General features: G+C 42.5%; 1 protein-coding gene across 1 annotated transcript in view; it reads right to left on the reverse strand.

Moving 5' to 3' along the window:
* CPS1 (carbamoyl-phosphate synthase 1) overlaps positions 1 to 9,622 on the reverse strand; it is a gene marked incomplete at both ends in the record, with an annotated part of 90,468 nt that extends 80,846 nt beyond the window's left edge. The window contains 2 exons of the mRNA XM_080346912.1: positions 1,727 to 1,836; positions 9,500 to 9,622. Of these exons, the coding sequence (XP_080203038.1) occupies positions 1,727 to 1,836; positions 9,500 to 9,622 (233 nt within the window). The remainder of the gene's footprint in view (positions 1 to 1,726; positions 1,837 to 9,499) is intronic.
* Between the last annotated feature and the right edge of the window lie 11,453 nt (positions 9,623 to 21,075).

The following is a 21,075-nucleotide window of genomic DNA, read 5'->3' on the forward strand; positions in this document are numbered from 1 at the left end:
CCCTGCCCTATGACATGGATGACAACGTGGGAGTCCAGATGAGGAGACAAGGTAAAGAGAAGCATATTAATCATCCCAGTACAGAGGTCATGCTGACCCTCCTCAGAATCTAGAAACACCCACTTCACAAAAAGCGGTGGTCTGAGGCTTAACAGAAGCCACAGCAAAAATGACCCCGTATCAGCCTCTTGCTCCCTGTGCTGACAAATTGCTATGTGCCCAGACAGCCTATAAAAGGCCCCAACCCTGGGCACCTCCTTCTCACAGGCACTTAATTTCTTACTGTGTCAGTGAAAAGTGGTAGCTGGGTTCTTCTGGCTACCCAAGTTCTTTATCTCTGTGCTCAAGAGCACTAGGCAGAGCTACAGGGTTACTCTCACTGGACAGCTATCCCTGGACTGGTAGCAAATCTGACACTTCTACGATCTGCAAAAATGCTGCCAAACTCTTATCATCCTCTTCTTCAAATCAATCAATCAAGGTCATGTTCGTGGAGAGGGCTCTGAAGATACAACCTTACATTTTGAATGTTCCCTCCATGCCCATATGCTCCCCAGCACTGAAGAGATCTCTCTTTCACAGGCATCCTCACCAAATCACTAGAAAATGAGCAAACAGCTTCGGCTGCCACAGTAACATGTGGAGAGGAAATTAATCTGTCAGGTCCTCCTTGACTTTTGTGATGTGACAAGATTTATTGCCCATAATCTATCACTGAGAAGAGAACTATGGTGCCCTCCATCATTCTGATCTATATTATGCAGTTGCTTGTTGGCAGGTATATTAACATAGCCAGTAATTAGTGCTGTCAAAATACTTAAATAATTTCCTCCTAATGCAAAACTTTGCAAACAGATTCCCCTCCACAGCAATTTAACATTCTCACCAATGAGATCATTTAAAAACTCATCCTGTGAGTACTGGTTTCTCCAAAGGAGAGCAGAATTTGGGGAATGCAAGGCAGCTGGGTGAAGACAGCTATGAATGACTGCAAAACATGCTCAAGCACCAACAACCTCAAAGCTGTCAAGGCGAGACGTGGACGTGTCCCTCTCCTAACTAAAAACCTCATTCCTCTGGGCAAATTTCCTCTGCTCAAGCAGTCCAACAAAACACCAGCAGCATTTGGCTGCCATCCTAAGTCAGCCAGCAGCTTCTACCACTGAAGAGGACAGAGTCTCACTAGGTTAGGTGTGAATCTGATCCTACCCTTTAGCTGGAAAGGGCACAGTGTTTAAGTGCATCTTTAATTGTGGTATGAGTCAACAAAATGTCTTAAGGGATGGATCATATAGGTGACTAACTTGGGAACCTTGGGACTGTTTTAAAAATCTTGCACTCAGAAGCCAAGTTCCATTACCCAGAAGGCTGCAGATGCTTCAAACCTCTATACTTGACCAGGAAGAACAGAAGCAGCTCTTCTGCTCTGACTCAGTGGCTGCATTTCAGTGGGAAGTGATCAGATCCCTACATACCTCACTATCATGGTTAGTTATATCAGTCTTTAAAGTCACTCACCACCACAAAGAAGATTGTCTGAAGATTCTTCATTAACACACGCTCTCTCTCTCTCTCTCTCTCTCTGTATCCCTGGACTACAGTGTTTTCTTATACAGAACACTCATGACTGGATCAGGATCTTACAAGCTTGGAAAAAGCAGCTTTAACACCTTAACATCTCCTAGAGAAAGTTTTGGTGCTCATATGTCATTTGCTTTTGCCTTACCCAGAAAGACCAGTGTTGAATACGACTTCCCCTGCTGTAGAGGACGGATACCCAAAGGAATAGCCCTTCATCTTCGTCCCATCTTCCAGCACCAAGTTCGCTGTCTGCGCCTAGAGAAAGGCACATGAAGAGACTCAAATACAGGAGGAAAAGACTTGATGATTATACAAGTAACACCTACAACACCTTTTCATACCTCATGTTGTAAGTATTTCTGTCCCTCTCCCATTCCCAGCTGCCAAGATACTGTCTCTTTCACTAGTCTCCTGATGCTCTTTTTCTTTCTCACACATAGGAAACATTGTGCTCCTAACGAGGGCAAGGCAGCTGGCAAACCTCACCGCAAGCACAGCACCTGCTGCTGTTACTGTGGGATCACCCTGGCTTCCATATCGCTTTGTTCATTTCTTCCATGCATTATATCTTGCACTTAACTAATACCGTAACTCTGCAGGGAAAGGATCACTTCTCTCATCAGTGTTTGCTCAAGGCTTGCTGCTGAGTACATTGGCTCTCATCCAGCTCTGACCTTTGGTAGGTGTTTAACTTTTGTTGCAACTGTACAGTTAAGCCATGAAAAACAAGTGTACACTTAGTTGGACTGGTGTCAGATGGCAAAATGCAAAATACCAGTCCATTCCCACTGTAGGACATAAGAAGAGAGGAACTCGTAGATCAAATGGACACTCATGGTCTCAGTTACCTCAGGTGTAGGCATAACTTGTCCTGGAAGAGGTAGGTATGGAACAAGCAACCTAAAGGAAGACTTCCCATACAACTGCACCTCTTTCAGACAGCGTTCAGCAGGTCTGAGTCCCACACTGACTGTGGGATCCCTTACAGGCTTAATCATTACAGCTTAGGAAAATGGAGCACAGAGTGTGACTTTTGTAAAAGGTGTTACGAGATTCAATGGCACAGGTGGGTCTTTGCACATATCAGACTAAACATTTTGCCTCATTTGGAAACTAAACCTCTCTTAGTCTGTTCAGGAACTGGATGGGAAACCACCTTGCAACTCCAACTTCTATAAAAAAAAAATACAACAGATATGACTGAACTGGTTGGAAGATTCCTTTAGAAAGCAGGATCACTGATGACATGCAGGGGAAGAGACAGCTAGAAACAGATCTGCCAAAGAATTTCTGGGCTTAAAAGCATTTGGACAACAAACTTCTTGGGCCCTGAGAAACTTCACTTCTGGAATGCAAGTGCAGGTGCCTCCTGGGCACAGAGTGACCACCAGTGCAACAACCCCAATGGCCTGTGCCACAGGAGACGTGCCAAGTGTGTCCACCAAGCAGCAGCTCTCACCATGGTTTAACTTCTTATTGAGTTTTTTTACAGACCAATTCCTCTTACTAGGATTTTTTTTTTTTTTTTAAGAAGAATCAAGATCAATTTGCTGCAGAAAGGAGCAGGAGAGCTACTTTCCATTAGCCATAAATCAGATGAACAATCACAGCAAGGAGAAATTTCATTCCCAGCATTGAACATTTTGTAACAATCATGGCAAACATTCATCTAGAGCCCCTCTGCAGTTACAAATACTGCACAGATCAATTACTAATGTACTGCAAAATACACTAAAAATCAAACTACACTGCCAAGTAATTGAATTCTGTGCATCTGGGATGCTTTTAGCCTTGCATTTTTTCCTCATTAATGTCAAACATCCAGTCATTCTCAAAAGGTTTAGCCATCATTTTCTGAACCTTCCCACACCATTGGATGGGATAGTCAGCAACACCAATATCCTCCCCCTGCCACCCTCCCCAATCGTAAATACAGTTTTTGTGGTATCAGTTGGGGTAATCACCTGAATCACAGTCCCAGCTGCAAACATATCCTGGGAGAATCCTTCAGGAAGCAAAGTCCACAATGGTGAAATGATGAGAAAAGTTAAGAACCATCTGACTCCTGAGAGCCAAAATCCAGAGCAACCACTATGAACTTTAGAGCCTTACCCTCGCCACAGTACTTGACAGGAATCTGCTTGTGTTTCCCCCCACCACAGACCACCTGCCCTGCTCCACACCAGACCAGCACAGAAATAACTGCTGTTGAGCAGAAGCCCCCAGTGTATTATTAGAGTCCCCAGATGATGTTCAAGTCCCGCAGAAGAATGTCCCTGAGCAGCCGTAACCTGCCTGCAAGTTCAGCTATAGCAGGGGATAGGTGTTCAAACGTTTCCCTGCCTTATTTGATTTATTATTCTTAATTAAGTGGTTGGTCTGTTTGTTGAGCATTCTAGAAGCAATTATTCTTGCTTACATTTCCAGCGGAGGTGTTACCATGTCCCTAAGCTGTCAGCCTACCTTGTCTTTTCAGTTTTGTTTTTAATGTGAAAAGTGATTTACAGGCCATAGAGAAGGCCAGCTGGCTCAATCAGGGATTAGTTGGGAGAGATTTTCACTTTCAAAAAAACAACAAGCAAGCAATAAACAAAAACCCCAGAGCTTCCATGAGGTTCTTTGTCTCTACCCTTCTCAGAAGCACCCCCATGTAGTCTCAAGGAAAATGTTTCTTCCACACACCTCCCCAATGTGAGACACTCCATTCGCAATCTGATTTCTCCTTCCTACATGCCAGTAGCTTTATCTTTAGCAGAGTTCCCTGTACTCAAGGGAGGCTGCAGGGTTTTTGAAGAGCTTTGAGGATGGAGATGGCTAACAGAAAGGGTTGTGCTGTTGCTGCAGTACTGCTAGACATCATGCATTCTGTCAAAGCAACTTGAAGAGCTGAAGAGTTAACTAGTTCGGGTTCCACCTCACACTTAGTGAAGTAAATAAAGCACCAGAGCAGTTTTTTCTTAAAACAAAACAAAAACAAAACAAACCACAACCACAGATTCATTTAGTTCCAGTCGGTTCCCTGTTCTAGCAGCTCTTCCTGTCTACAGGACAGATGATAAAGATTTACAAAATCTCAAAAGGTCTGCAGTACAATTGGATTTTTAAAGCATGTCTGCTATAAACTCCTGTACTAGAAAGTTAACAAGTAATTTTTCCTCTTTTCTACTTGCCTTACAGAGTAACACAGTGAAGGAAGTCAAGTACTTCCCGTCCAAAGAAATCCCTCAAGTTTACATTGGCAAGGCCAAGTTCAACCCTGAACGCTGGGCTGCTGAAGGACTAGAAGGATGCCGAGGACCAAAGCCAGGATGGGCACTGATGTTTGCCAGAGACACAGCTCAGACTCAGTCTCAGTGCAGGCCAGTTCATCTCCCTCCAGTAAGATGATGATAAAACATCTCCTTTCTGAGGCAGGCCATGATTCCACACAGCACAACAGCCTCTGTTGCATTGCTTGGCACACAAACATGGCTGGCTATGTAACAGCCAACACATCAGAAGTGCAGAAGAAGCCAAAAGCCACCAGATTTCTTCTACAGTAGAGAACTAGTGCCAGGACTCTGCTACATCCACTCTCTCCAGACCAAATAACCAGCAACAAAGGAGAAGCTTTCTCTTTGATAGAAAAATCTCGCCTCTTGGGAGTACTATGCCATCAGAGGCTGGAAATCTATCTAGACATTGCTAACACACAAAACTTCCTTTGCCAACCCATATATATATACATGAGTATATGTGTATATGCATATGTAGATATATATAAAAATTTATTTTAACACATGTCCTTCTGGCTAAAATGAAAGAAAATATGAAAGGGCAAGAATAAAGAATGAATCAAAAGGCAGGTCAGCGTCTTGGGACACACCAAAGAAGATTCACATTCAGGCTAACTTCAGGGGGAGCTTTGGATTAGTTCCATAACCACCCAAGCCAAAGAGAAAGCAAAGCCAGAACCATGACACAAGTATCATGGTGGAAAAGTCACAGCTCTGACAACCTGAACTCTTTTTAAGACTGTTCACAACACCACCACACATATTCACGACAAACATTAAAGGAGGAGTGGGAACCAAGACAGGTGAGGCACCTAGCAGAAGGCACTGAGCACCCCTGAGCACTCTCCCCACCGCAGCAGCTCACTAAGTTCCCCCATCTCTAAGGAAACCAGCCATATTTTAACTCCCCTTGACTTCCACCTCCAGAGAGAGAGGAGTTGAGTAGCTTGTGACTGATCTTTTACCTCCTCACCCATCTCTCTGCTTCACATGCAGTCATTTTCTCAGTTACTTTCCACCTGCCTCAAAATATACTTGAAGAGCCATTTTACAGTAATCTGAAATAGTTTCTAAAGCCAGCGCTCAAAAAAAATTATCTCCTTTCCCTCTTATTTCTAACTATATTTTTAGCTTGCTCCTGGTGATTTTTGTAGCTCTCCCAATCCTCTCCTTATGGAGCCAGCTATAATGTTACAAGCCACCTATTTATTGCTTGTACTACTCTTTACATCCCCATTTAACTACATTGGCCTCAGATGAGCATTAAACGATACGAGTTCTGAGCTGCAGTCTCTCTGCCCATTCCTGAATTATAAAGAAGCTCAATTACCCCCAAACGAGCGATGCTAAGCTCCACTCTAGAGAGCCCATAGGGACCTCTGATCTGCTCTCTGTGCCACTTTTTCACCCATGGGTGCTCCATCTCTCCTTTAGAACTGAAGGATGGGATGCAATAGGGAAATACAGACCTGCAAGTCCCCACATCTGAGACTGCTCACCTACAATTGTGTTTCCCCACATAGGCTGAGTTTAACTGGACAGAACACAGACTTGGGAGAAGAATTACTAGGCACTCTACTAAAGCTACCACCTCTCCCTCACGCTCTCTAATACTTTACTTAGCTTACACATAGACTAGAAACATGTTTTCATTGTATTTTGTTATGCTCCCTAAAATAGCCCACCGAGAAAAAGCAATAAAAGGCAACCAAATGTTCATTTAAGCCTGCAATAATGGGAGAATGGGATCATTACCTATACTGCCATTAGCCCACACACCTTAATTACTTTGCATTTCACTCTTTCTACAAACTTCTTACAAATATCCATTACCCCTAATGATGGCTGGAACACTAAAGTCACTACTTGGTCACCTGTCTCACAACTACAGATAACTTCCACACCTGATGCAGAGATATGAAATTGGTTGGATTTTTAGGACCACTTATCCTTAAATTTTTCTTCAGGCCTCCCGCTTTACTGCTTGCATATGTATATTAAAGAGTGTTTCCACTTCTGCTTCTGTATGTTCCATGGAAAAAGATGTATAAGCCTGACACTGTCTTAAAGCAAAAGCCTCAGGCCAGGAAAGGTTCAGGTTTTTGTATTCCAGATTCTGAATTGAAACAGAATCATGTGGCCCCTGGCAATGGTGGTGTTAAAATCTGAGCTGAGATCTCAAGAGCCACAGGATCCTAAACTACACAAGACACCAGCCTTCTTACTCTCCATGAGTTCAAACATCCACTCTGACAGCACGAACTCCTGTAGGTATTGAACTCAATTACTCAAGTCTAATAAGGAAACAACTTTCCTCAGTGTCAATGCCAAGGCAGAAGATGTCAAATAATATATGTCAGAAAGAGACTTGTGGGGCTGGCTAGCTGGCACCACACCTTACAGGGAGCCAGCTTGTCAGTGCAGGCACAAATTCCCCACTAGACTCAGCGCTTCAGATGCACAGTAGGTCTTGGCCACCCTGCAGTAAGCCTAGTCATATGCCTTGAAACAGAGAGAGGGCCCGATTAATTCTGACCCATCTGGGGTGTATTTGTAATCGCTGGGACTGATGTTAAAATAGCTCCCCAGGGTTTCACTTGGCATTGTTTTCTTAGCAGGCATTCATTCTCCTTGCCTTCAGAATTGGTGTCATTTGCTTGAAGGAATCACTCTCTACCTCTACAGGGACAGCATCAGGTAGATGCTAGAACAGCTGGTACTGTAACTCCAGAGTAGGGCAGCAGCTTTTCATGAGCATGAAATTTCTTAATTGGATACCTCAGCATTATGAGATATGACCTTGTAGGTCTGTTGCTGTACAGTCCTTGAATGAGTGACACCATCAAACTGTCATTTAAGATGCCAAATCCAAACTTGAGATGCTAATCCATCAGCACAAGAATGCGTCAGATCCAGTCTGCTACAGGTGCCTACCAGAATTACGCTGGAATGCACAAAGAAAAATGGTGTCTCAAAAGTGGAACCAGCAATCCAACCATGGCCTACAGAGCTTTTCCAGCACATGACACCTTTTACTGCAGCAGACTTACAACCACAGACCAGTGTGTTTTTGAACGTACTTCTCTGTGTATCACAAGCCTTCAACTACTGTAGTCTACAGAGCATGGCAGAAATAACTGAACCAGCTCCAAAAAGCAAGAGGGGTATCAGAGGCAATAGAGACAAGCAATGATGATGTTCCAACAGAACTCTTCAGTCCTGCTTAGTTGGCTTGACAGTTTCTAAAACCGTAGTGAACTTGAGTGTACTTGTGTGGACTCCTGTTCTGCAATACACAGCACCAGCATACTGATGCTAGAGGTTGTCACCAGTCATAAACCAAGTGACCAAGCAGGAATCCTGGGTTCCTGTCCTCTAGACACTGTCACATTTGCCAATAGCACCTCTCAGTGCATTCACAGTTTCCACTCATCCAGCAATATTGGCAGTAAAATTGCTGATGGCTTTCTAATTCACAAGTAGGACTCCTGCTGTCATCACAAGGAGGAATAACTTCCTCCTAAGCCAGATCTGATTGCAGAGTCAGGATCAATCTGCTGGGAGGAAGATTACTGTGCTATGTTTTAAGACAGGGAACAAGGTAACAGCTCATGCCTGCTGTGCACTCTCCAGGAGGGAAAGACAGGTCCATTAACAAGAACATTAGTCACCAGACAAGCCCTGTTTTCAAGCGTGGGTAAAACAAAGCTAAACTGAGAACACACATGCTGAAAGCAGGGATGAAAATGGGGATGCCTCTTTCGCCATCCAGTTTTTCCCTGCAGCCAATTTTTGTTTTAAAAATAATAGTTCTGTTGCAAGGAGTTCAGAGAACTCCTGAACAAACAAAAAAAAAACCAAAACCAAACCACAGTGGCTGTGGGACAAGTAAGAGAAATGTTAGTACTCAGTGGACAGAAACAGCATTGATCAGCCATCCGTGCCACCCTGCCAGGTAAGGCGGCATCCACTGGGTACCCACAGTCCAAGTCTCTGAGAGCTCTTCCCCACGACCCACTGAAATATCACTCCTCTATTTCTAATTCTATTGCTATTCTGTTCACTAGCAAAGCTGCTCAAATGCTGCTCTTGTAACAAAGAGCAGAAGAAAGCTGTGGAAGTGAACTAAAGGGTTCCAGCTCCAGTACATCAAGAGCCACAGGCACTTAAGCATGCACAGAGTTGTGTACCTCTCCAGTTAATCTCAGAGCTGCCATGGTTTCCTATACATTGAAAATGGATCATTTCTGGATCCAATAGGATTAATGACATGTTTCAAGTCATACACGTTTTTAAATATCTAGTTGATTCATGCTCACATGGACTGAAAGATCTGTTCTGTTAGGTCTCAGATCTACAGAAGGGTGAGGTATTTCTAAAGAAAATACCATATAATAATTAACTGAAAACCTGAACTTCCACCTTTTGATGCAATTTACCCTATAATTTCCATTCCAGACTACACAAAAAGTGCATTTGCTTCGCTAATAAAACCATTTAGCCAAGCAACCTGCTTGCTTAGGGTTCAGGCAAATCTCCTTGGGTCCAATTTTATGTTTCTAGTAAGCCCTGTTATCTGCAGTGAGCTATCTCTCAGCATGCCAAACACATCTATTAAACCACAGTTGCTCAGTTACTGTTACCTTGATGCTCAACAACCTGGTACCAGTCCTTGAGAAACTCCAGTGATCAGCAGACACATTGCAAAACTCCAATCTGCCTTTCAAAGTCTTCACCACTTTGCAAGCTGTCAAAATTCTTGTCATCTTGAAAGTTGCTGATTGGTAACTGAAGTTTAAAGAAAACAAAACAAAAATTTGCTGCTATGTTTTTCTTCAAGATCTGGCACAGACAATATTCTCTTGCAGATTACGGGGAAGAGAACAGAGACCCAGCAGGTGCACTGGACTGACTGCACAGCGCTGCCTTGCACCTTCCCATTTATTCTGCCATTAAAACCTGTGGTGCAGCCCCACCTCCTCCCGCCCTCCTGGAGGGGTGCTTGCTTAGACACCCTTACAACACTTCTCCTCAGGTCGGTCCCTGAGCACTGTTGTAGGGCTTGCATCACAGGCCAGACACTCATTCTGCCTGCTGGAAGACAGCAAAAACCTGCTAGAGAAATCACACCCGTGGCAATGGAGACAGTCCTCATGCTCCGAAACAAACACTTTACGTTTCAGTAAGAGACAAGGAACAGCAGCACTTGTTTTCCCAGCAGCATGAGCTCTAGACAGCCTGTTCACATGGTGCTTCTCTCCAATGTGTGATCTAGGGTCCGCACATTAGGTAGCCGGACAGCATGTGACTGCTATGAGCTTGCTTGTACTAAAAGAAGAAAAGTGGGAAGACCAAATTCTGTGGAAATCTGTAATCTTTTCACTCTGTGTTTGGAGAATACAGTCACCAGAAGCCCTAGCACAGGTCCCAAAGTGCTGCCCCTCTCCAAATGAATGAAAAGGACATCACCAAGAAAAATAAATGGATGCATGAGAAAAACATATTTTGGTAAAATTTCAGTAAATTTAAATGTGCAACAGTTGAAATAAGGTGAAATGTTCCATGTGCTATATCCTAACTGACTACAGACCTTTGTGACTATCACTACAGTCCTCAAGAAGAATCATGTTCATCAGACATTTTAATGTCTGGCTAATGAGGAAGACAAAAGCTGTGGGAGAAGCATGCACATTATTATTCTTCAGGAACTAAAATAGTGAGTCAGGCATCTTTTGAAACCCAGGTGATCAAAGCTTCAATTAGCTCAAAGCAAGAAAAAAAATATATATATACCGAGCTTTTTTTTGCAGCTGGACACATACTGCTGTAAAGGATTTAAGTGACCTTTTCTAATCACTGACAGTAACAATCACAACTTCTTTGTATACAGCGGTTTGAGATTAGTATAAACTGATGCCAGTAGCAAATAAAATATTTCCTGCACAACTCATTACAGCACCAAGTTGAACTGTCATGCACATAATAAAAGACAGAGAAGGGAAGACAATGTGTTGAGTACCCTCTGTGACGTGGAGAGCTTATTGAAGACTTGGGTGAGAAACACATTGGAAAGTGAGGGGAGTGAAAAAGTGAGGGGAGTGAAAGAGGCAGAGAGGGTGGAAGACAGACTGGGTGTAGAGGAGCTCACCGCTTTAACATGAGCTACACAAGGACACAGAGCTGGGAGAAGCAAGCCAACAATGTTCCCTGGTAACTTGAGTGTGGTTGAGGAATCACATAACCATTTTCCTACAAGAAGATACCTGACAATCATTCTGATTCATACAGGGAGCTTGAGAGACAGGGATTTCACTTTGTGCAAAGAAACAAACAAACAAAATACAGGGAACTGGGAAATGTTTTTGTTAGCTATTCCTCTATTATCTTGGCTCTAGCCTGTAGCGATCCAGGTTGGAGATACACATGGGAGAGGAGACACACAGAAAGCAAAGACACACTTAAAAATGAATTGATTGCAAAGACCTATACCTTGTACCACAAGGGTCATCTTAATATACAAACACAAATGTGCTCACACATGCAACTCAGAATCCAGCTTTCTTCCAAAGTCACAATTCACATTATGTTAGCTTTACACCACCGTGAGTGTCATACATAGCATTTGGAAGGTCACGAGCACTACCCTTTGTTACAGCTGTACTGCAGGGCAAATTCTGCACGCCATTTGACTCCCTACCACCATCAGGAAGTTATTCTGGGCCCTGGGCATACTTGTGTTTGAACCACAACAAATCCACGCTGGCAGTTTCAGCACCCTCACTGCTAATTCCTAAGTACCCACTTCCACCACCTGAGTTTCAATGTGGCTGCAAAGTGAGGCAGGTGGATCCAGCTAAAAACAAACCTTTTCCTTGCACCACAAGGCCATCCATAAACATTGGGGTGAGGAATGAGCAGGAAAAGGACCATGCCTTTTAGTAGAGCAGCATCTTTTGCCAGATGCAAACAGCTGCAAAACCACATAATGAACTGGACTCAGTTTGTCAGGGGTCTGCAGTACACACACAGATCTAATATGGCAGCTGTACATTAAGGATGAAATACTATATGGGGGAACAACAGGCAAAAAACTACTTTCCTTCATCCCTTCCGCAGCAAGGATGTTCCATTGACTGCCATAGATTCGACCCTGCTGTCTTCCCCTTTTTTTTAGTCCATGTTTTATCATCAGACTTGATTAAGCCCACCTCAGACCTTCTGAGATGAGGAAGGTTATCCCTGCAGTGTAAGAACGACCTCTCTTTTCAAAGCCTTCACCATGATGGAGGAACTGCTTTCTGCCAAAACCAGGAAAAAACATCCAAGTATTTGTCTCACTGCCAACATGCTAAAAAGAGGTGATGAACTCTTTAAGGCCAGAAGATATATCAGGTATTCCTGAGAGTAGCCTGAGTTAAGAAAACTTGTCAACATACAAACCAGCCTTCTGTGATTTGAACAGATCTTACATATGTGCTTCACTTAACATAAAGAGCAGAAGAGGCAGAATCACTAATAAACAGGGAATAAACAAAGAGAAAGAAACCAACCATAGAAGAGTCAAAAAAGAAGAACAGAGACCAATGGTTTTATGGAGATGTAACCACAGTGCCTGAGCTTAAAACTTGCCTGCCAGTACATGATTTGCAATCGTACCTTCCCTTCAGAAAGAGAGTTTGGGCAGGGGCTCTGGAGGAAGGACACACATCAGAGAAACAAGGAATGTAAAGCCATGAAAGCAGAAGATTCACTCAGACAAGAACAGTTCAAACACTGGGGGAGTGGGATGGGGAAAGCACTCGCAACTCTGGTTCACTTAATGGTGAGACTTGGCATAACTGTTTAGAGAAAGGCAGACTTCCCTTTGTTTCATATTCAGTTACACTGTACCATACACAGATAGGGAGTAGGACAAGAAAAGTGCTCATTAAAATGAGGAGCTTTTTCTTAATATTTACAAGTGAAAAGCACCAGAAATGAAATTCATCACACAGCCCCACTGTACCATAAAAATCAAACAAAATCAATGGGCTGTGGCTTTGTAAATCCCCAGGGCCAAGATTTTCGAAGAAAGCTAAGTGCTTGCATTTTCAGAGCCTTAAAACAAACTGCTTGATTGTCAGAAGTGCTCGGAGCCCTTGAGGCCCTGCTCAGCTGCCCCACGTCTGGCACCCCAAAATGGAAGCTCCCAAAGCCGCTCGTCACAGCTGGGAAGCTCTGCTATAAGCAATCAACCCAGCAGGATTTTCCATTTTCAAGTTATCTGTAAAAAGCACAAGATATTTCTGTTCTTACTTGAAAGGCAAGAGATCAGGGCCAACTTGTGGGCACACTGGCCCAGGTTCACATCAGTGCAAATCCCAAGTAACTGGAGCTCCAGTGGCAGAAGTTGCCCCTGGACTGGGATCAGTGTAACAAGCAGCCCACATGAATTGCTCAGTCTCTTCCTTGTAGCTGAGATCAGAGAGGAGGGTGTTTTTTTTTCTCCCAAGTGTCCTTCAGATGTTTTTGGAAACCTCTCCTCCCATCTGTCAGGTTGTGCCTGATTTCTGACCACTCTGTCTTGCCCCGACTAAAACATATTTCAAAAATACTGAGTGAAAAAGCAGAATAGTTGAAGATAGCAGCAAAACTGAAATCCTCTGCTGCCACAGAGAACAAGACAAATACTCTGCTCCATCCCTACAGCTAGCAGAAAAGCCCTCCAAGTGATTTGGAAACCCTGTCTTCTATTTCAAGGCAAGATCCACTTGCTTCCCAAGTTCCTCCCAACTCAAGACATTCGATGATTCTATGAACTTCAAGGAAGAGTTTTGAAAGTGCCTGAAAAACATTAAGATTTGCCATACATTTTCTAATCAGGTGTTAGTTTATCAAGCAAGATCACTGCAGTGGATACAACAGCAAGTTTGAGTTAGATAATTTTTGTTCACAGCACACTGCTAACAACTCTATCAAACCCCATTACCTCGGACACCTTAACTTACTTTTTTTGGAGCATGTAAAGGGGGAATAAACTGAAGTCATCTTGTTCACATGCAAATTAACTAACCCCATCCAGGCATCCCCTATCACCTGATCCTCTTGGACTGCTGCAGGAAAGAAAACAAGCTCAGTTACACTTTCAGATCTGCTGCTTTGAGCCAATCTCAGATCAAATGAAGCATTTCAAGCAAAACCCACAATGTTTAGAAAACACGGTAATTGTGATGCAAAGTGTGACAAGCCAAGAATTTCAAAACTAAGGCTGATCTCCACCTGAGTATATGGAGAGAAACTGAAAGGAATAAGAATCGAGTGCTAGCCTTACTCCTCAGCTCTCCTGAATTCTGTTATTTGAGCCACAGTCAGAACATGGGGTTTTTTTTCCACATAGTTTTAGAGGAGGTCTGGGGAAAAGGGTATTTTAAATTTTAATGAGAGACGTTCATAGCAGATCAAAATACAACCTTCAGATTCAGGTGCTGCATTTTGATTCACCCTTACCAACTCACGCAACTGTACAGCCTGATATTTTTCCTTCTTCCTGAAGTCCAGCTGAACAGTAGCAGTTCATTATTAGAGAACTTCATATATGAAGCAAAAAAAGTTTGTAGGTATGATAAAAAATTTTAAGACGTGGTCCTAACCTCAGCACAGAAGATAAATCTTTTAAGGTTACATTTCAAATTACAGCAAATTCAAGTCTTGCCAGATCCTATCTTTTTCCAGACAGAAATTCTGCATTAGCAGAAATTGATGGTTTCATATACTCATTCAGGGTTTCTGGACAGCTAGAAATACTGGCTGTGTCTCCCTTGCCTGCGCAGACCAACTCCCTAGAACTCACACCTGGAGATCAAAGTTCTGTGGAAGCATCAGATCTTCTGTGTGTGCTTGGAAGGCAAGTCTGGCACTGCCCAGCCATTGGGAATTCACATTGTACAAACCACACTGCGTATCCACAGAGATACGACTGGCAAAGCGCATAAAACCTAGCAGAAGAACACACGCAGGTTAGCATGGAGCATGATTTGGGGGAATGGCTAATCCATTCTGCAACACCTGAGATATGACAGCTCCTGCCAACCAGTACCTTGACAAAAGTATACTACAGGTATATAGACAGGAAAAAGACCAAAGTTTGGCCATAGTAATTCCCTTTCAGTCTCAGACAAGTTTTGCGTAAACAGCAGACATTCGAGCCTGTATGCTCTTTTACTGTTTCAGAGTGCCTTCATGTGGCACAAACATTGATAACCACTGCTTTTGCTTGCCTAACTTACTGACAAGCTAAACAAATCCTATTAAAAATCCACCTGCTTGATTCCTCAGAGATGGAGAGACTGGTTGTTATCCAAAAAGTCAAGCATTGCTTATTGTTGACTCTTCTTTTACATATTATTCTATCATAGACTTGAATACATTTGGGTAAAACTGTGAGCTTTCATCCTCCAATTTCAGTTTCAGTAAAGCACAAAATGGATGTGACAGTAGCTCAAGTGAACTAGACCTCACCCAAAACTTTTTTCTACCCTGAGCTTCCCAAAGAATACAAATAATGAGACAGGAATGACTGAGTATAAACTCGGATTACTTTTTTTTTTAAGGTGGAAACAATTCCAAGTGGCAAGGCAAGAAGAACAGGAACTAAAAATGGACTCCTCCTGTTTGCCCTCTGACACCTTACAGGTATGCTCTTGCTTGCAGCTTGTTTTCCAGCCAGCTTGGTGCCTTCCTGAGATGCAAACTGCCCAAGTCCCCTCTGGTCCCCAGTCATTCTAGCCCTGAGACCTGGCTTTTTACTCTCTGCTTCTTTCCACAGTTTCTCTGCATGAGCAACATTCTCCCAGCTCCTGTATGTGACTGTCCTACCCACCACACTCCACGGGTCCTGAAAGCTGCTTTCCCTTGAGTGCGCTTCAGAGGAAAAGGTCACCCTCCTCTCCACAGAAATTCAGTATCCCCATTACTACTCACTCACAGGAACACAACAAAAAGTAGAGAATGAACAAATCAGCTGTTGCTTTTATTTTATTTTTTTAAATTTGCCTGTGTGGTAGTAGCAGAGACTTCTGTAATTCCCTCAAAATCTCTGAGTCCCCCAACTTGTCAGCCAGTAACACACCAGTCTGACAAAGCTGCTGATGTCTTACTTTAGTTCCTGGTGAAGGCAGCAGCATATCTGTATTCTCTAAAGCCACGCACAGTTTTGTAAGCATGGAAGCATTCAAGATTTTAAATGCACAGTTTTACTCACCAGATTAAAATGTATGCGGGCAGCATACTCTGCACTCATCCACAGCTCCACTCCGTTGTTTCCTTATGGCGACCGATTTACTTTGCAGAGTGTTTCAGAAAATTTGCTCTTTTCAGTGCTGAGAGTTACTGAGAAAGGCCCTCCTGTTGAATAATAACAGGTACTGAATAACATGGTTGAGCAAAAATTGTTAGGGAGAACATCTGGAAAAAGTTAACTCCCAGCCACCATAATGATGGCAAGTCCATATCAGATCAATTACATGGTCATATGTTTTGATTTTTTTGGTCTTTTTATATCTTTACACTCATATTTTTCATCCTCTCTATCCATTAGCCAAAGACTCAGCTAAATATGGAGAGAATACAAGAGCAGGCTTATCTGCTTCCAAAGACAAAGCTGTAAAGATTTTATTGATAACTGCAATTGGGTTGTAGAAGTCAACCTGAAAAGTGCCATTAATTCCTGTCTTTACACCTCTTCTCTTTGTTTTTTGTATAGTTTTCTACTTGATTCTTTTTCCTGCAAGGACAGATTCCAACTGTCACCTCTACTAAGTAGCACCTTGCACTAGAAATGGCAAGAGTCCTATCAAACCTTAAATATTTCCTGCAGAAGGGAATAAACAATATGAAAAACAGTGCAAAATCTATTTTGTAATCTTATTCCTTATTATTAAAATCTTATTCCTAGGTTTCAACCCTGCATTCCTCAGTCACAGAAAACATGCTCCTGCGTGGTGGAGAACTCTCAGATCTGAGCATAGACCAATATAAATTAATAGAAAACAAAAGCCGCAAGTGCTCTTGGAATCAGATGTGAAACCCTCAGGTTGGTGAAGGCGCGTGATATAGTGCAAAATTCAGCCCGCTCTCCTCATGGGTCATTGGCTGACAGAAGCCCAGTCTGAAGAAAACATGGGTACGTTCATACTTTTGGATGGAAAATACAGTAACTGCAACCTGAAACATCTTCCTAATTCAGATTGAATGTCATTTTTTATTTGGGAGTCCAAAGAGAAAAAATGTAAAGAAATGGTAGCAGAACACTGGAACAGGCTGCCCAAGAAGGTTGTGGAGTCTCCTACTCTGGAGACGTTCAAAACCCACCTGGATGCCTTCCTATATAACCTCACCTAGGTGTTCCTGCTCCAGCCGGGGGATTGGACTGGATGATCTTTCGAGGTCCCTTCCAATCCCTGACATTCTGTGATTCTGTGAAATATTTTAAACAGAGTTGCTCAAAGTCTGATTTTATGAAATACTGCAAGTAGTGGTTTTTCTTTTAGAGAAACATTTTCCTCTTTTAAATTAAAATTTCCCTTTTGTTGTCTTTTGGTTGGTTGGTTTTGTTGTGGGGTTTTTGTGTGTGTGTGTTGTTTTTTTTTTTTCCTTCAAAATACAACTCAAAAAGCAAATTTCAGTTAAAAATAAAATGAAGACTTGTTTTGGTGTTTTAATTGAAATGTCAAAAAGCATCAGAATCAAACTGCAATGCAGTTCCACTTTTCTTCAAAAATATTCATTCAGTCTAGCTGACAGCTAATAGTAATTTAGTTCTGCAAGCTAAATACTTAGCTGTGGAAACAGACCCTCATGCTCAATGCACAGTTTTATAAAATGAGGGAAACGTGCCTCGAAGCAACCAAAGTATCCAGGAACTGCAGCAAATACCAAAGGGATTCAGGATACAAAAGGGTTAACGATCAATCACAGGCCCTATAACAGTTTCAGTTAACATCTTATATGCTAGTTTTAAAAGCTAATAAAGACTTGTCTTTTCATAAAAGGAAAAGACGCTGTAAAAAAATAATTGAATAATCTCAAACCAGGGCCATGGGAAAGACAGCTTTAACAAAAAAAACCAAAACAAATAAACAAAAAAAGGACAAATTTTCTGTTAAAATTTCGTGTTAATTCTGAACTGCCTACCTTGGCACCTCCCTTCTTTTCCAAATTCTGTGTATAAGCAGTAATCAACACAGCCTTTTGACCAGTAATAGCTTATATTTTACTTGACAACAAGACTGTTATATCTATTCCCAGGTTAGAGAAAATCAGTTTTCAAGCAGATTAAACTTTTCTTTAAGGTTTGAGCAGCCCAGGGTACACTCATCTGCTGTCTGGGATACGGAGCCCATGCTTGACCCAAACTGGACAAAGATAAGGCTCTTATCTTCAGCAAGAAAAAAAGAACAAATGTCTTGAAAATGGGTCAAATTCCATTGCCACTGGGATTAGCAGCTCCTCTTAGATCAGCTGACTTGGAAGAAACAGAGAAAACCCTTGCAGTGTCTGAAAGAGACTGACACGATTCCAAAAGGCCAACTTCAGAAAACCCTTAGCTAGCTAAAAGTGAGTGTCCCCAGCAGAGTGCTGCCCGAGGGGCAACACCAACCATGCAAAGTGCATTTTGCTCCCAGTGCCATGATGGATCCATCAGACACCAACTCTAATTTCCAGGTGGATGCAACCAAGGGAGACCAGCACCAGGACAGGACCTGACAGGAGCCGGCAGCATCTGACCGCAGTCCAGAGCTGAACTCTAGTTACTGGAAGATGTTTGAGGGCAGCAAGGTTCCTCATGGCCTGTCATTTTCTAAAAGAAAAGTATTTTTATAGATGAGGGCCAGGGTTAGGAGTCATCTCTTTTCCCTTGCTATTCCAGAGGCTCATACGTTCTGCTGGCTTGTTCCCAGGGATCACTAAAAAGGCCAAACTGGCTTTACAAAATAAAAACAAATAAAAAAGGCTACGCTAACACTGTCTCCTCTGTGCTACGTATTATTTACACAGTTTAGAAATAACATGACCTTACAGTACAAGATTAGCTACATTTGATCAAGATTCACGTTACACTTGCTTCCTTCTGTGGCAGTCCTATCATGGGTGAATATTTGATAGGTTATCACACCCCAGTGTGCTTGTTGTAGCAAAGGAAGCAAAACTGACTTGCCCTTGATTGGACTATAAATAAACAGGCTTTTATCTAGGATGAAGACTACAACATAAACGAACCCTGAGCTGCTAATTTATGCATATAAAACCCTGTATGTGCATTCACACAGGCACACACTGTGCTCACTGGACAGTTTTGTCATTTTTGACTTGATAGTCCTTATTTCCCAGTTAAATATAACTTCACTCAAATCAAAACTTCTATGGCCAAATTGTTTTCATGGACATTTTGACCTGGCACAGATCATTTGGTCCAGCCTTCTCAGTGGACATCTACAGAGGATCTTGGCCAGATCCATCACACAGCACCCTGTACTCTGGGATCTCATATTTGTGACTATGGAGACCCAGAGGGAAGTAAAGAATTGAGTAAAGAGAGAACGCAGCTACCAGAAGAGATTAGCACTGGATGGGAAAAGCATGTTATAGACTTACATATTTCCTAGAACAACAGCTCCTTGCAGCTAAACACTCTGAAATAAAATTCACAGTAACTGCCACTGGTAGGACAGCCAGCCCTTCTTTGGACTGCAAAAAAGCCCAAATAAAACAGGCTCATTACTGGGTCAGGCCTAAAGCTAGGCTTGTTTTGAGGAAAGCAGCAGCTCCATTGAAATGGTGGAACACGATGTGTCCCAATGATTAGCTTATGGGCTAGTCCCTTGAGTATTTCGGCAAAGTATCATCTCCCAGCCTTATTCAACCAAGCTCGTCCTGAGAAGGAAATACTCTGCTAATAGTATGCTCTACTTTTCTTTTACTACAACATATGTCACATTCAGTGACATGATGCGTGGGAATGGCTCAAAGCTCCACCAGGGAGGTTCAGAGTTGACATTAGGAAGAGAGGGTGCTGAGACACTGGAACAGGCTTCCTAGAGAAGTGGTCAATGCCCCGAGCCCAGCACTGTTAGAAAGGCATTCTGACAATGCCCTTAATCATGTGCTTTAATTTTTGGCCAGCCTTGAAGTGGTCAGGCAGTTGGACTAGATGATCGTTGTCAGTCCATTCCAACTGAAGTCTTCTATATGAGAAGATACAGAAATGTTTTCTACAGAAAGCTTCTTCGCTAACTTCAAGAGAATAAAAGTGAATTAATCTAACCTTTGGTATAAATATATTTACTCTTTGTCTCCAGCCTAGTTTCTCACTCATTAGCACCAGTCTGTGCAGCGCTAGATGTTGCCGGTTTTGGTGGGAGAGGGAGTTAACATTTCATAGGAGTTACTTAACACAGCCTTGGCCTCTGACCACACATACAGCATCCCTGATCAATCAGCATTTTCCCTGTTGCTTCATGCCTGGTGCTCCAGATGGGAAGATTTTGCAAAATTCATTTGTATTTTTATTTCTCCTCACCCCTATTTTCTTTTTCCTGTGGTTACCCTGGGGGAGGGAAGAAAAATAAAGATAAAAAGCTTTGGCTGTTGTACACCAGGCTATGCATTGAAGCATTTGCTTTAGCTTACAGATAGATATGCAACAGTCAGATGCATGCCTGAGGATGGAGATCACTTTTTAAATAGCACAGCAAATTCTTGCTATATGGATCTGTAATGTAACTTAGCTGAAAATACAGAGAAGGGACATGATTTTGACTGAAAAACATTTTCACGGCACAAGAACAAAGAGGTTTGAAGAATAATTGATGCTGTCACATAAGTGTTCACAACTTTAACCCCAGAATTCCAACACTGTCTATTCAGCTAGTATTTTTATAATAGCACAGAAACATTATGAGTGAGTTAATTATAAGACTATATCATGCTCCATGGGGACGAGAGACACTTGATAAAGTTTTATAACCAGCAATACATGCTGCTGTACTTCAACAAACACAAGACTCCCAGAAATAGTCTCCTCCCCACAAAGACCAGCTGGCTTAAAGGGAGTCAGGGCTTTTATTGCACACCCAAAAAGAGGGGCACACAATCCTGTCAGACAAGTGAAAGAAACTGGTGCTGTAGGCTTTGGGGGCAGTCAGGCTGCCCTTTCCCTGAAAATATTCTGTATTGTAATGTC

Source organism: Nesoenas mayeri, assembly GCF_963082525.1.
Source record: "Nesoenas mayeri genome assembly, chromosome: 6".
NCBI lineage: Eukaryota > Metazoa > Chordata > Aves > Columbiformes > Columbidae > Nesoenas > Nesoenas mayeri.